Here is a 16,461-nt window from a genome sequence, read left to right as displayed (position 1 = left end):
GCTAACTTGCCACCTCACGGTCCACAGCATGGCTTCCCCTAACGCCTAAAAGAGCTAGGAGGGCGTTCTGAGCTCTGATAGCCATTGGTTCTGTTATTTCAGGCCCCCACTGGGTGCTCTTTTGCTGTCTTATTGCTTTTACCCGCCTCCTCTTGTCCCCGTGAGTGGGCTGGTCCTCCGGCCTGCCCTAGCACCACACACAGAGACACACTGTGTTTTTTAGCACTTGGCTTTGACCTAGAGGTTTTCTCCAACACGGAGAGCTGAGAAGCCGTTTTCATGTGTCGCTTGGAACAGTGCCTACTGCTGCTACTTCCCTGGCACGCACTGCGCCCTTTCACAAAGGGCTTGTGATTCCTTTCTTTTTAGGAAGCACGTTCCTGGCTGTGGCGGCAGAAGTAGAGTGATGTCGCGGAGCAGTGGCTGCAGATTTGGGACTGAACACGCATGACAGGTAGATGTGGAGGGAGTCAGTAGGCGTGTACCTGGGTATACACTCCAACCAGACGAAGTGGCCTAGGCTTTGGAGTGAGGAAGGCAGATAATGTTGTCATGTTTTCTTTCACAACCACCGCCATCACAAAACCCAAGCGCGCTCTCCAGTCTTTCCCAATTCATGGTGACCGCATGTGTCAGAAGGGAGCTGAGCTCCTTCCGCCTTTCTTGGCCTGCAGTCCCCGTAGAGTCCCACCGAGCACCAGGTCTTTCTTCCGCAGTGCCACTGGGTAGATTGGAACTGCCACCATTTTGCTTACTAACAAGCCCAAAAGGCACTTGTTGCGTGGGACCTGCATTTTCTTTCGCGGATGGCAAAGCAAGCTGCTTTGTGCGTCTCACCTCCTTGGTTACCAGTGCCGGAAGCAATTTTTGCTCCATAAGGATGGGCCTTTTTGTGAGGCAGAACGCCCTGATGTGATGTGCTGGAAGGACAGTTTTATCAGGAGATGCTGAAGGACAGAGTAGGTACAAGTGTTCTCGGTGAGCTCATGCATTGGAAGCGTTTGCTATAAAAGCAGTTTTCCAGCGAGGTGGCAAAGGCAGTCTGGGCTGTTGGAAAGAAATGTCAAGGGCTGGTAAGGCGGGTGCGGAAAAATGAGGAAGGGTGTCCGGTGGAGACCACGGCCAGAGAAGCAGCAAACTGTGAAGGCCAAGAGGTGGACGTTTTCTGGGTCTCTGCATGAAGGGCTACAGCCTCAACACCCAGCTAGCTCTGCCTCCAGGGGCTGCAGTCCCTGGAATTGTGTGGCCCCGATTCCTACACGCTGCGATCATTTGAACCCCTCAGGACCAGTGGTGAGAGTGGCCATATCGGAAGGGTGGAGGGAGAGTGAGGGAGAAGGGGGGAACAGATGACAAGGTCTACATACAACCTCCTCCCTTGGGGGTGGATAGCGGAGAAGTGGGTGAGGGAGATGTCAGATGGTATGACAAAATAATAACAATTTATAAATTATCAAGGGTTCAGGGGAGAGGGGGGAGCAGGGCGGGAGGGGAAAAATGAGGAGCCGATACCAAGGGCTCAAGTAGGAAGCACGTGTTTTGAGAATTATGATGGCAACATATATACAGATGTGCTTGACATAATTGATGCATGTATGGATTGTGATAAGAGTTGTAGGAGCCCCTAATAAAATGATTTGGGAAAAAAAACTAACAGACTAGAACTGCCCCATAGGGTTTCCAAGACGAAAATTTTCCCCGGGGCATATTGCCATGTCTGTCTCCTGGGGAGCAGCCGGTGGATTTGAACCAGGAGAACCAGGGAGAAATCCTGGCTAGCAGATAGGGTGTGGGAGAGCTGGTTTGCACCCATGTGCAGCCGCCACCGGGGGTTGGGACAGGGTTAAACCTTCATCACCTGCAGCTGAAGTGGGACCCAGCTGGGAAGTAGGAAGTGCCGCGCCTGAGCTTCCTGTTGAAGTCCATGCGGGCTCCGGCTCGGCTGCTTGGAGCCTTGCGCGCGCTCTGCCAGGTTCACGGACACCGCGGCTGCTCGGCCGGGAGGCGACGGGCCGCGTGCTCCTCCTGGGGGCCAATCGGTCTGGGAGCACCAGCCCTGTTGCAACCCTGCAAAGTGGCTAGCTGTCAGCCGCAGGGCGCCGTGGAAGAGGGCAGGGATGAAGCCGGTCCCCTCCGCAGAGTAGCAGCATCGGAAGAGGAGCGGGCGGGCGGCGCCTGAGACGTCCAGCCGCGGGGAGCCAGCTCGCTACACAGCCCTGCTGCCCAGGTAGGTTTAGCGAGCTTTGAAAATGCTGCAGGCGGGGAGAGCCAGGGGTGGTGACTGAGAAAAGAGAAAGGCTCCGGAGTCTAATGAACTGTGACACCGGGCTTTGAAAGCTCCCTGGACTCCCCTCTGTTTCCCCTGGCCGGGAAATCTCAAATTTAATGAATCCTCATTTCCTGAAACACCTGTTAACTTTCTAAAATAGGTGTTTTTGTAAAGGGTTAAAAATTAAAAAAAAAAATTTTAATCGGTCTCTACAGAATGCTCCATACAATTTAAGGTTAGATCAAAGCTTCCTATGTTTTAGGAGCACTCCAAAGTTGACATAATCTTGGGTGTTTACCTTCTGTTGTTTGGAATTGCATACCAATAGCTATACATAAGATGTTATATGAACCGTGGGATCCTGGCCACACATCCTGGTCTTAGTTTCTCAGATAATTGCTCACACAACAGAGGCAAACGCGGATCTTGTACTGCGAGGCTCAAGTTTAAGTTAAAATGAAACTGATTCAGAACAAGCCTGTGCATTCCAGCCAGCTGAAGGTGGCTTGTGCTCACCCCTTGCTGAGCACCATTTGCTTTTCTTATACCTTGTAGGGTTTCCCAGGGCTGTCTGCTCCCCACGCTGGGATTCCCACGTCAGCAATTCTCAGAACCCAATCCCCCTTTCTTGCTGCTTCAACCGCCGCCTGCCACATTCGCCTTTCCTTCTGCAGGCACGGAGCAAAACATTAGCAGCTCTTCCTCTTAGGGTTATCCCTCTTTTTCTCCTTTGGCAGTTCTGGCTGCTGCTGTGAACAGTGAGAGGTGGGAATTAAAACGCAACATGGCTAACATTCCTGAAACAGCCCATTGGGGTGCAGAGGTGGGGGTAGGGTGGCTGGGTTAAGAAGCAAAATAAGTGAACTTGAAAATGACTCAGTTTTGAGGGTGTGGGTTAGAGGCAGAAGAACCTCGGCCAGTCTGAGCAGCGTGGCTGGCTAATGAGAGTCTTTGGCTGCTGTGGATTTCCCTAGCACAAGCCTGTGGCTTCCTGAGCCTTTTCCACATCCAATTGTTCTTCTGGAGGCCTCCTTTTCCTTACGTGGCCCTTTCTTCTCTGCCCCGATACTACCCATGGGGAGCCAGCATTCCCTTAAGTATTTCTCAAACTTTTCAAAAAATCCAATCTGTAGTAGATCCACAAAGCCATTTGGAGCATTGTTTTAAGAAATACAATTATGAAACATCTCTGACCCCTTCCTCCAGCCCTTACACACCTCTGATCGGTGTTCGGTTCTTCCTGGTGAGTATGAATTTAGAAATATAGCCAGGTGAAAGGGAAAGAACAAATCCTTCCCAAAGTCTCTCTGACTGTCTGGGTGAGTCAACAAATGACAAGGTCATTAAGTGCAGCGAATGTCAAAAAGATGTCGAGCATCAGAAGCAGGTTGCTATTTTATCCCCCACCCCTACCCCCCACCATGAGAAACCCATGCCAGTCCCCTTAGATAACTCCTGTGCTGGAAGGGAAGGATTGAGTGTGGTCAGACCCTGTCCATTTACCCAGCGCTTTACAAATATTTACAGGCATTTATGCCAAATATCTCTGTGCTTAGCCTGGAGAACATTCTCCACATTCAAAAGCCCCATTCTCGTGAATGGCTTGATTTCACTGGCAATTAAAAGGCATCCAGACTTCCAAACTAGGTCAACTTAAGAAATAGTTGGGTTTTTTTTAAAGTCAGTTTTGGGGTTTTAAATTATGATCCGGGGTTGAGGAGCCAAAATTTGTCAGCAAAGGGAAAAGTGTGGGCTCTCTCTAGAAAGAAAGAAAGTAGTGTAGGGGGTGGGGAGGTGGAGGCCGGGAGGGGGGCTTAGTTTATCTACAGAATAAGGCGAGTTAGTTTTCTGGAAAGTATGTGCCTCACCATGGTATGAATACTTCTAAGGCAGTGGTTCTCAATCTTCCTAATGCCACGTCCCTTTAATACAGTTCCTCATGTTGTGGTGACCCTCAACCATAAAATTATTTACACTGGTATTTCATAACTGTAATTTTGCTGCTGTTATGAATCGGGTGTCCTCCGTGAAAGGGTCGTTCGACCCCCAAAGGGGTTGCGACCCACAGGTTGAGAACCGCTGGGTTAGATGCTTAGCAATATTGCTCTGTAGTGCTTCTGGGAATCCCGGCTCCCAGGATAGCTGTGGCCTTGACTTGTGACCTGCCCGTCTTGTTTGAAAGCTGCGCTTGGCAGCAGAGGTCAGAAATCATGCTGGACCCAGAGGTTGATGGATTACCAAAGTCCAGACAAGTTTTGGAACAGAACTAATTTTCATGGTGGCTTATTTTGGCTGTGGAATGGAGCCAGCCTGCCCCAGAAGCTATACTTTCTGCTCGGGCTTTGGGGTCTAGGTGTCTTGCAGCTGCTACTTCCAAGTACTGGGACATTTGTGTCGGCCTGTTGGCCATGATTTATAGAAGCTCCCTCGTCAGCTGGAGCAAATTGTGCTCTCGACTTCTGAATGAGTAGGCAGGAATGAGATGAGAGCCATGCGTTTCATCCTTTCTCCTCCATGTACATTCAGAAAACTTAATTTACTCTTGTGCTCTCAGGGGGCTACTATTTGCCAGGCATCTTGGGTGGTGAAAATGGCTACTGTTCTTGGCTGCTAACCAAAAGGTTGGTGATTCAGGTTCACCGAGACGCACCTCAAAAGAAAGGCTGACTCTTCTCTTTCCTAAAAATCAATCATGGAAAGCCCTATGGAGCCCAGTGGTACTGCAGCACACCTGTGGTCACCATGTGTCACAGCTGCATCCACAGCCACCGCTGGCTGCTTCTGCCTGATGCTGGGGAGATCACGATGGATACGATATGGTCTCTCCCCACCAGCCTTACTGGCCAGAGAGAGATTGGTAGACCCTCTGAGACTATGGTCTTCCATCTTCAGGGCTGGAACTGAGCTCACCTTTGGGATCAAGTTTTCAGCCAAACAGACAGGTCTGTGAGCAGGATAATAACACCATTGATGTGCACATAGCATCAGAATAGACCATTTGGGCTCAAGAGGCAGCATTGAACCCAAGGACAAAGGCTTAGGGACTAAGCACAGGAAGGAGATGGGAGGGGTGGTGCTGCATTGCAGGAATGTGAATGCCTGAGAGAAACGGAATGTGCATGAATTGTTGACAGCAACACTGGTGATTGGCTCTGTAAACCTTGACCCAGTTCCCAAGAAGAAGTTAAAAAAGACACACACGCATTACGGGCTGTGCTTCGAAGGAATTTGCATAAACTTGGAAAGGACTTTGAACGAGAGTGGCAAGTCTCAATCTATTTTGTTTGTCAGTATCAAGCATAGGTGGACTATTGTCTTTTTGGTCCTTGCTTTCTGAGGGGAATCCACGTTCTGGTTTGGTATGGGGCGGGGAGGATAAATCAGGGAGATGGATCGACACAATGGCTGCACCAGTGGCTCACACAAGGAGACAATCGCCAGGCTGGCGCAGGACCCGGCAGCGTTTCCTTCTGTACAGGATGGCGATGGGTCGGAAGTGACTCGATGGCACCTGACAAGTCTGTGTCTCGGAGAGCTGCTCCGCATGAAGTAGCTCAAACAACTCACGAGGTGGTCATGTTTTGGTGTCGTAGGAGGTCTTGGACTAGTTCCTTTCTTTCGATTTGTGCAACTTGTAAATACTTGGTGAGAGAGTACTTCCGAACAAACGACATCGTACAGGGTTGTTGTTGTTAGTTGCCTTTGAGTTGGTTCTGACTGTCACCCCAACCTGGCAAACCACAGAAGGAAACACTCAACTTATTGAAAGTAACCGAGGTGTAACGGCCTCTTCAACACGGGCTAGCACTTCTCATCTGTGAAAGAATGCTTTCCGTGCAACGAGGCACAACCACCGCAGTGAAACCTACCCTACCCTGAGGCACTGAGGGAGATGCTTCGGATCACGTGGCTGGTCGGAGAACAGATGTTGAAAGTCATACCAGATGGGTCTCTAATTTCTCCGCAGTCATGAGTTTGGGTCCCAGACTTTTGTCTCAGTGGGGAAGTTCAAACAAGACATGCCACTTCTCTCCTCTCATCTTGTGGCTCATGGTATGAACCCTCACCTTGTCTTGAATATGATTCTCGGAGACTGTCTATTGACAGTCTACCTCCACAACGTGTCTGCCCCTGTATGATTAGGGGCTGGATTCAGTCACTTTTACAACCCCAGCAAATAGCAAGTGTAGAATCAGTGTTTCCTGCACTGTGGAGCCCTGTTGAAAGAAATGGATTTGGCAGAAATGTGCACCCTGTGCCTAACTTGCATGGGTTTAGATTTGTTTCTAATTGAAATTTCTATATGACACATTTAACCTTTTTTCCCTAGGAAATGGTAATATTTACACAGGTTTATAATCATGTGGAGGGAAAAAAATGATTTAGGTAATTGTGTTTTAGTGGCTGTCGTTTCCGGGTAATGTCATGAACTAAGAAACCAGCCCAACTCTTGCTCTGTGGGGTTTTTAAAAATACCACTTCTTGATCTGCTAATTACATCATTGTCTGACCTGCCTTTAAGTGGCATTCCTTCCTGCGTCTTAGCTTTGTTGTGATGCCAGGCGGGGGTGGGGGGTGGGGGGGGTGGGAAGAAAATTATTCCAGGAGCTGTATGAATGATTGTGGGAGGCAGGGAACCACTGATTAAAAAAATGGGGTGGGCAGGCACCCCAGGCCTCTGTGAGATGGGAGCTGGCGTGATGAATGTAACATCACAATGCCGGAAGCAGCAGGGAGCTGTGAGTCCCATAGGCACTCCTACCTTCCTTCATGAGCTTGTATCGTGGGGAAAGCGGGGAACATGTTCACCCCCTTAGTCTTACCTTGTGCTAGTGATGAGACAGGGAAAGAAAGGAGGCAAGGGCAAACATCAAAAGAGAAAGCTCTCTTTTGAGCAAAGAAATAGCACTTAGCAAAATGCTTGACAAAAGGTTTGCTATCCGAGGTGATTGGTTTTTCCTTTTTCTAGTTACTGTGAAGTTGTATTATTATTCCCACCCCTAGCTATGTGCTTCAGAGTTCCGAGTTGGCTCATCACAATGCCACGCACATTCCCGACCTGCTTCCATTGTTCTCCCTGAAATATACTTTCTGTCCCTAGGGAGTGACAACTGCTAGTGACTTGCGCTACCAAAGGAGGCTTGGAGGTTCAAGTCCATGCGGAGGCCTCTTGAAAGAAAGGCCTCAGAACTGACCTCCATAAATTTCCCACTGGGGAAAGCTCCGTGGAGCACCGTTTACTCTGACATACCTAGAAAATTGAATTTTATTAAGGTCATCGCGATGGCTTCATTCATAACCTCATGTCGGTGAGCAATAAGACTGGGTGCACCACCAGCTCTTCCCAATGGAGTATCTTTCCTAGCTGCCCACAAAAGGGCACCTGCTACCATAAAGTCAGTTCCGACGTCTGGTGACCCCGTAGGGCAGAGTAGAGCTGCGCCATCGGGTTCCCAAGTCTGTAAGTCTTTATGGAAGCCCACTCACCGCGCTTTTCTCCCGGGGAGCGGCTGCTGGATTTGAATCGCCGACTTTTGGTCGCCCTTTGGAAGAAGAGTGTTAATAAGCATCGATGTACTTATCGGTTCCATCTTTAAGGGTCATGGTCTCCAGGTGATAGTTATCATCTCATTACCACATCAGACAGTCCGGAGATGGGGAGTAGCAATACTGAAATGAAGAGATGATATCCTGAAGCGTTTTCCTTTATTAAAAAAAATTAATTTTCTTGGTTTCTCCAGAAATGCTCTTCCGTGTCACTGGAGGAACTGCAATACCAATGTTGACAACACAGTTACTGCCCAAAGCCCCAATACATCCCATCTAAGGATTAATTATTCCTTGGTCTGTTTATGCTCGGGAACGTTTTCTAATCTATGTTTAAAAAACAACCCAAACAAACAAATGACAGTGTCTTATAGATGATGCACTAGCACTGTCTGCCCTCTTTCACTCACTGGCCTTGAGGATTTTCAAACATGGTTAAAGAGATAGGGGATATAATCGAGTAATTACATTTCTCTGATTACTCGTGGGGCTGCATTGTGTTCCCATTTGCTTGTGCCCTCTTGCATCGTGGCTTAGCAGGCGCTTTCTGGTGGCATTGGATATGCATTGATTGGGTCATTGCGTCCCGGAGGGGCCAGACAAGTGGTCGGATGCAGTCTGGGCTCTACCATGAGCCCTGCCTTCCCTAACACCAGCACTTACGGCCCCCGCCACTGTGGGCAGCCCACAGGTCTGTCACCCAGCCTAGCTGTATTTGGAATGGATCTGCAGCACATGGCTAATGGCTGAGGGTGGTCAGGACGTCAGACTGGACTTGACACCCTATGGAGCACTCATTGCTTCTGCATCGTCACAAAATACATCCTTCACGCCCAGGCCAACACTATTAAAGTGTGTGTTGAGTGGAGTTGGTTACAATTGTACATGTCTTCTTTAGCGGGTACTGGGAGATGTTCCTAACCAGGCAGAGGTGAACTGTTTCGAGGCTGGTGTCTTGCTGGGGTAGCAGGGGATTGACTTTCTGAGCATATGTCCTTGTCATACACAGGCTACTCCTCAGCCTCAGCTCCCCCAACACCCCTCCTCTGAAAACCCCCCTTTGGCCATCTCCCAGCCTTAGCCTTACATGTGCCCCTCTGAGCCCAACTACTGCTCAGCCTGTGTGGGCAGCTAACTATTTTGAAAGTATCCCATGTGTCTCCTTTTCTGTTTTGTCCCTGGTTCTTGAGTTAACTCTTACACCTCTGTCGCCCAGTCTGGAATGAAGACCCTCTGCACCAGTCAGCTGGCTTTAAAATCCACATTAATCAGTAATATCCGGCCGATTCGTTTTCGTAGCTTTCTATTTCTCTTGTTCTCTCTGCTAGCCTTTGATCCATGTATCTCAAAATTTAAGCATTGTGCCCCCCCCCACCAGAATGGTATAACAATTCCTAAAACAATCGAGTAAGTATGCTAGTGAAATACTACCTTTTCCCCGTGCATTGTCTTCTTAGGCAGGGGACGAACTATTCAGATGTTGTATTAATGAAACAAGACGGTGTTGCAATGGTGAAACATGCTTTGGATTGTTGCTTCCCCCTCCCTCTGCCTTTTTTTTGGTGGGGGGAGGGGGGCTGGGGTGGGAGGGTGGAGAGCAAAGTGCATTGAGGGGCCACCAGCAGATTATGAAAATTCCTCATCCATCCTGCATATCCACCTCAGCTTCGAAAGTAGTCTTTTTTATTTTGTGGCAATTCTAATGAAAACACATGAGGAAAAAGCCACTTTCCTATTGCATGGTATGTGCTTCTCATGTAATGGATGCTTTATGGTGCCAGAGACATGGAGGGAACAGGTAGGACCGGTGGTTTTCCTTTCGTGAGACTTGACTAGAAAGTCTGCTGTCTTGAGAAGCCCCCATTCTTTGTCTCCCCCAGCCTGTCTGTCCTGATATATAGATATTTGAGCAGGGATTCTCTGGGTGGCACAAATGATTAGTCCTCACAACCAAAAGGTTGATGGTTCAGAGTCCCCTGGAGGTACCAGGGAAGATGGGGCTGGTCATCTGCGCCCGCAAGCTCAGCCTTGGCAACCCTGTGGAGTGGTTCTCTCTGCACACGATGGAATGGGTCACTGGCACTTAATAACAAGGGCAACAATGGCATATTTAATCAAGGACCAGTCCTGTCATTTGAGTGGGCTCGGGTTGTGCATTTCCACCTTGCCATCAACCTTAAACCATTTAAACTTGAAGGCAGTAGGCAACTTTCTCTTCCACCCCTGTATTCTCGGCCAGAATTCTCTTCCTGAGAAGCATCCCGGTGGTGGAGTCAGCTAAGAATTGGCCTGCTGGGTCACTGGTTTCAGCCTCTCCGAGGGAGAAAGATGAGGCAGTCTGCTCCTATAAGAGATTCATAGCCTCGGAAACCCTTCTACAGTGGGATTTGGGATTTTAAGATGTTCTTGACAACTCTAGTAAGTGGACTAAAAAAAAAAATCACTGCCATTGAGTTGAATCAACTCATAATGACCCTGTTGGACAGAGTAGAGTTTCCCCTGCAGGTTTCCAAGACAAACTCTTGATGGGAGTAGAAAGTCCTATCTTTCTCCTGAGGAGTAGCTGGTGGTTTCGAACTGCTGACCTTGAGATTAGCAAATTAGCAACCCAAGCCCTATGGAGTTTCTTGGAAAGAAGAGGCAATGAAAAAGCCAACCCTTTACCATCAAGCCCAACTCAGGATGGCTCCCAGTGGACGGCGCAGAGCTGGTCGGTGGCGTTGCTGGGTTGTGCGCGGTCGGGGCGATCGCCAGGGTTCTCTGCAGCACCATCTCTAAGCACATCTGAGCCACCAACTCTTAGGTTACTAGTGCAAACCCTTGGCCCCACCCAGGGACCTTTTAAAATAGGGCGCCTAATTCGTCACTTTTTTATTTTAGGAAAAAGCATGATGTCTGAGGCAAAACAAGTTAAGCAACCTTTCAGGAACTCATGAGTTCCCGTAAGTCCCGCTGGAAGGAAGACTTATTTTAAAACTCGGAGGGGCATGGGTGTGAACTGCCAGGGCACGTAGGAAGGTGTGGCTCACTCAGAGGGGCCAGGGGAGCTCTGAGCTTGTCCCTTGTGTCCTCAGCCTTGCTGGGTAGAAGGGATGGGATTTTCCTGTGGGCCATTTCATGTGGTGGACACCCGATCAGTCCTATTGAGGAGGTTCATTCTATTGTGGTAAATATGTATGGGAGGGGGTGGCAAGAGGTTGATGGGACATGGAATGAAAAATGAATGGAATTTCCCCATGAATTTCCTGAAACTTCCTTGCAGAGCAAAAATGTTCCCCTTCCAGCTCTCTGGCATTGCGTTCACTGTGCTGCATGGCCACCATCACTTCCTTTTCCTAAGTGTTTTTCCCTTTTCTGGACCCGGTCATTCTGAATACGATATACATGGAGAACTAGCAGAAACACACACACACACACACACACACACACACACACACACACACACACAGCCCCAGTCTGGGAGAATTCTTGCAGAGACACAGGGATCCCCGCTTTTATTTATTTTTTACTATTAATTTTTTAACATTTTATTAGGGGCTCATACAACTCTTATCACAATCCATACATATACATACATCAATTGTTTAAAGCACATCTGTACATTCTTTGCCCTCATCATTTTCAAAGCATTTGCTCTCCACTTAAGTCCTTTTTTCCCCTCCCTCCCTGCTCCCCTCTCCCTCAAGAGCCCTTGATAATTTATAGATTATTATTTTGTCATATCTTGCCCTATCCGGCGTCTCTCTTCACCCCTTTTTCTGTTGTCCATCCCCCAGGGAGGAGGTTTCATGTAGATCCTTGTAATCGGTTCCTCCTTTCTACCCCACCTTCCCTCTACTCTCCCAGTATCGCCACTCTCAGCATTTGTCCTGAAGGGATCATCAGCCCTGGATTCCCTGTGTTTCCAGTTCCTATATGTACCAGTGTACATCCTCTGGTCTAGCCAGATTTGTAAGGTAGAATTGTGATCATGATAGTGGAGCTGGGGAGAGGAAACATTTAAGAACTAGAGGAAAGTTGTATGTTTCATTGTTGCTACACTTCACCCTGACTGGCTCATCTCCTCCCTGCAACCCTTCTGTAAGAGGATGTTCAGTCACCTATAGATGGGTCTTGGGTCCCCAATCTGCACTCCCCCCTCACTCACAATGATTTGATTTTTTTGTTCTTTGATGCCTGATAACTGATCCCTTCGACATCTCTAATCACACAGTCTGGTGCACTTCTTCCATGTGGGCTTTGTTGCTTCTGAGCTAGATGGCCGCTTGTTTACCTTCAAGCCTTTAAGACCCCAGACACTATATCTTTTGATAGTGGAGCACCATCAGCTTTCTTCACCACATTTGCTTATTCACCCACTTTGTCTTCAGCGGTGGTGTCAGGAAGGTGAGCATTATAGAATGCCAATTTAATAGAAGAAAGTATTCTTGCATTGAGGGAGTACTTGCGTGGAGGCCCAATGCCCATCTGCTACCTTAATACTAAACCTATAAATATATGCACATAGATCTATTTCCCCATCCTCATTTATAAATACATTTACATGTGTACATGCCTGTATTTATACCTCTATAAATGTCCTTTGCCTCCTAGCTCTTTCCTCGATTTCCTTTTACTTTCCTCTTGTCCCACTATCCTGCTCAGCCTTCATTAGGGTTTCAGTAATTTCTCTCGGTTACATTGTCCTTGATCAAGCCCTACCAGGCCCCCTACACCCTCCTCGCCACTGATTTTGGATCACTTGTTGTTCCCTAGTCCCTGGGTCTGTTAACAGTGCTTCCTTTCCCTCACCTCGCCCTCTCCCATGACCCCCCGGAACCGTCGGTTTTTGAAAATTTTTTATTGCTAGGTAAGAACATCAAGATACTCTTTTGACAAGCTTTTAAGTTCCGTTGGCATTTATTGCGCGATGATGGTTCTGGACTGTGGCATTTCCCATCTCTCTGACTTAGAAAGCATTTCCTGGCTGCCTTGCTTCTTGTTTACTTGAAACGTCTCTTTATTTTGGGGGGAAGAGGTCAAGTTGAGAAAATAGAAGCGATAAGGAGCCAGAATGGTGAGGGAGGCTGTGGACTTGTGTGTGGTGTGGACTCAGGCTTCTTCGATAAACTAACATGTCCGTTGTCTAAGCATCAAATGGGAGGAGGAAAGAGATAAAAACCTCTGTTCCTCCAGTAGTCAGTCCTGTGGCTTTTTAAAGCTCAATACCTCACTTGAAGTGCAGGCGGATCTGAATTTAGGTTTCTCTAGACTGGTCGCTTATCAATAGTTAAACCAGTTTGAAGAAGGTGGCTCCAATCGTATTGGACCTTTCCCCAGAAATAGCATATGCTTCCCATATTGGAAGATTGAGAAATCATTGGTCAGCCTCTGATTGAGTTGAGTCGAATCCAGTCTTCTACTGCCCTGGAGGGACAACCAAAAGCCAATGGCCACTGAGTCAATGCTGACCCTATGGCACAGGATAGAACTGTCCGCCTGGATTTCCGGGACTGTACTTATTTACGGGAGTAGAAGCCTCTTTCTCCTGAGGAGTGGCTGGTGGTTTTAAACTGCTGACCTTGTGGTTCACAGCCCAACGTGTATGAGAAACCTACACATTTTCCAGCTCCTAGTGTTTAGTCATTTTTGGCTCTTTCCAGCATAACAGTAAGAAATTGAGTGAACTGGAAACACAAGGAATCCAGGGTGCATGATCCCTTTAGGACCAGTGGTGAGAGAGGCGATACCGAGAGGGTGGAGGGATGGTGGGTTGGAAAGGGGGAACTGATTACAAGCATCTACATATAACCTCCCCCCTAGGGGATAGACAGCAGAAAAGTGTGTGAAGGGAGACGTCAGACAGGGCAAGATATGACAAAATAATAATTTATAAATTATCAAGGGTTCATGAGGGAGTGGGGAGCAGGGAGGGAGGAGAAAAAATGAGGAGTTGATGCCGGGATTAGTGGAGAGCAATTGTTTTGAGAATGATGAGGGCAATAAATGTACAAATGTACTTCACACAATTGATGTATGTATGGATTATGATAAGAGTTGTATGAGCCCCCAATAAAGTGATTAAATAAAAAGTAATTGAATGAGGGCAGTCTGACTGGTGGAGAGCTCATAGTTTTGTATCTTTCCATAGAATTCAAACTTGCCATTTTCCATGTTCTGTTGTGTTTGTATGCTGACACTTAAGCTGTTGGGAGGGGGGGGGTTATCCAATGCCATACACGTACGTCAGCTCATGTGCCCAGAAACCGAGAGGCAAAGAATCCAGTCCTTGCAATTATGTCTCTGGAAGAATAGATGCGGACTGGCCGCACTTTTGTAAAACCGGGAAAACTTTAGGATTTTACTTTTATGTAATCACAACAAGAAAGCCCCTGATGCAATGTGAACATGCCGTGTGCTAGGGACCTTTCTTTTTGAAGAGCAATTTTAGGTTTGCAGAAAAATGGTACAGAGAGTGTATGCAGGGAGAATTTCCTTGTACTCAGCCCCTGGGCACTTTCTCTCTTGATGAACCTGCAATGTTTGCTACCGCTGGTAAACCACTGTGATTCATTATTATTAATCCAGGGCTGTAGTTTACACTGTACAGTTCTATGCATTTCCTCAAATAACTACTCTCCTGCCCACCATGACAGAGCTATACAGAACAGGTGCATTGCCCTGTCAGTAACCTGAACTCCACCTCTTCCGCTCTGCTCCTTGAGCAAACATCTCTCTTCCAGCTCATGGGGCCTGCAGTTTTACCTTTCCCAGACTCATCAGTCCTGCAGTTTGTAGATTTTTTCAGACCCGCTCCTTTTCCTTGTTGTTACTGTTGAGTGGGGTTGCGTCAGTTCTGACTCATGGTGGCTCTGTACAATGGAACAAAGCTCTGCCCAGCCCCGAGCCAGCCTCAGAAGTGTTACGTTGGAGCCATTGTTGCAGCCACTGTGTTAACTCATCTCCTGGAGGGGCTTCCTTATTTTTATGTTTTTTTACGGAGTCTCCACATGACCAAGCATGATGTCCTTTTCCAGGGTATGGCTTCTCCTGATAACATGTCCAAAGGACACGGCACAGAGTCTTCCCACCCTTGAGTCTGAGGAGCATTCTGGCTGTACTTCTTCCAAACAGCCTTGCTTATCCTTCTGGCAGTCCCCGGTACTCTCAATGTACGTTGCCAACAAGATAACTTAAATACGTCAGCTCTCCAGTGGTTTTCCCTACTTCTCAACTTTCTCCTGTGTACCAGGCGTGGGTCAGGTGAACCTTAGCCTTCCAAGTGGCAGTCTCGCTCTTCAACACGCACAAAGAGGGCTTTCATAACAGATTGTCTCACGGCCATGCCGCGTCTGATTTCTTCACTGCTGCTTCCGTCAGCACTGACTGTAGACTCAAGCCAAGGAAATCCTCGGCCGCTCCAGTCATTTCTCTGTCTATCATGGTGCTGCTGGCTTTCCATGCATGGACTCCTAATCTGGACTGAAGCCTGCCTGCAGTCCCTCATCTTCATCAGCAAGTGCTTCAAGTCCTTACCCTCGCAACAAGCCAAGGTTGTGTCGCCCGATACTGCAGCTTGTTTAGGAACCTTCCTCCCATCCCGACGCTGAGCTGGGTGAAATGATCCAGCTTCGTGTATAATTTGCTCAACATACATCCTGAATAAGTATTGCAAAAGGATAGCACCCTGATGCACATCTTTCCTGATTTTAAACTGCATGGAAAAGGGCCTGTAGGTGGATACCGATTTTATTCCTGGACAGCTTCAGTGACCTGTAGGGGCTTCATAAATGCCCGTCTCTTTCCTCATCACTTTCCTCTGTCGCTCCCATTTCTTTCTCCCCGTTTCTTCTCTCTCCCCACCTTCAACCCAAAATCCAACCGTGAGGCAGCTCCAGCAGCGTAGATTGGGCACTGGGTGGGCCATGGGCAAGCTCTGTGAGCGCTGACAGAAGCTGCGGCAACCTCTATAAAGTGAAGGACACGGCCATCACAGTTGTAAAGGATGAAATCGCTTACAGGAAGGAAAATACATGCAACCTGCGCACCCAATTCTTAAGCATATTCTTTGGCAGAGTTGTGGAGAGGCGACTGGAGTGGAGTGTGTACTCATCCTGGTCTTTTGATTCCCATAGCTCACATGGTAGGAATCAGGGCAGTGAGGCCAGCTTTTATTTCAGGCTTCCAGGAACACTTTGCTAAGGCAGCGAGCTCACCAGCCGGAGGTTCTCAGAAATGCACTAACTGTATGCCTGGAGATCAGTAAGGGAGCAGTCTTGCTATGCCAGACCCTAAGTATGCTTATCAGTGGATCTAATCGTTTCCCTTTTTAACTTCCTTTAGGGGTTGAGAAGACAGAAGACGTGTCCGAAGAGGCTGATGGGCTCAGTTGGTAAGCTCCACTACCTCAACATGACTGCCGAAAATCCAACGCCGGGAGACCTGGCTCTGGCCCCCCTGGTCACTTGCAAGCTCTGCCTGTGTGAGCAGCCTCTGGACAAGATGACCACCCTTCAGGACTGCCAGTGTAGCTTTTGCACAGCTGTAAGTTTTCTCCCGATGCACGCCTCATGAGAAAATGCAAACGCGAGCCGCAATGCACGTGCAGCTGCACTTCTGAGCCTTGGCTCACAATGCAGTCCTCCTTTGGCATCTATTCCCAAATG

General features: G+C 48.2%; 1 protein-coding gene across 1 annotated transcript in view; it reads left to right on the top strand.

The window, feature by feature from the left end:
• The first annotated feature begins 1,745 nt into the window (after positions 1–1,745).
• The window catches only part of RNF144B (ring finger protein 144B), a 72,098-nt gene continuing 57,382 nt past the window's right edge, over positions 1,746–16,461 (top strand). Inside the window, exons 1-2 of the mRNA XM_075533420.1 lie at positions 1,746–2,227; positions 16,139–16,339. Of these exons, the coding sequence (XP_075389535.1) occupies positions 16,175–16,339 (165 nt within the window). The 5' untranslated portion in view covers positions 1,746–2,227; positions 16,139–16,174. The remainder of the gene's footprint in view (positions 2,228–16,138; positions 16,340–16,461) is intronic.

This window comes from Tenrec ecaudatus, chromosome 1 (assembly GCF_050624435.1).
Source record: "Tenrec ecaudatus isolate mTenEca1 chromosome 1, mTenEca1.hap1, whole genome shotgun sequence".
Classification (NCBI taxonomy): domain Eukaryota; kingdom Metazoa; phylum Chordata; class Mammalia; order Afrosoricida; family Tenrecidae; genus Tenrec; species Tenrec ecaudatus.
This window is presented reverse-complemented; position numbering and strand designations above follow the sequence as displayed.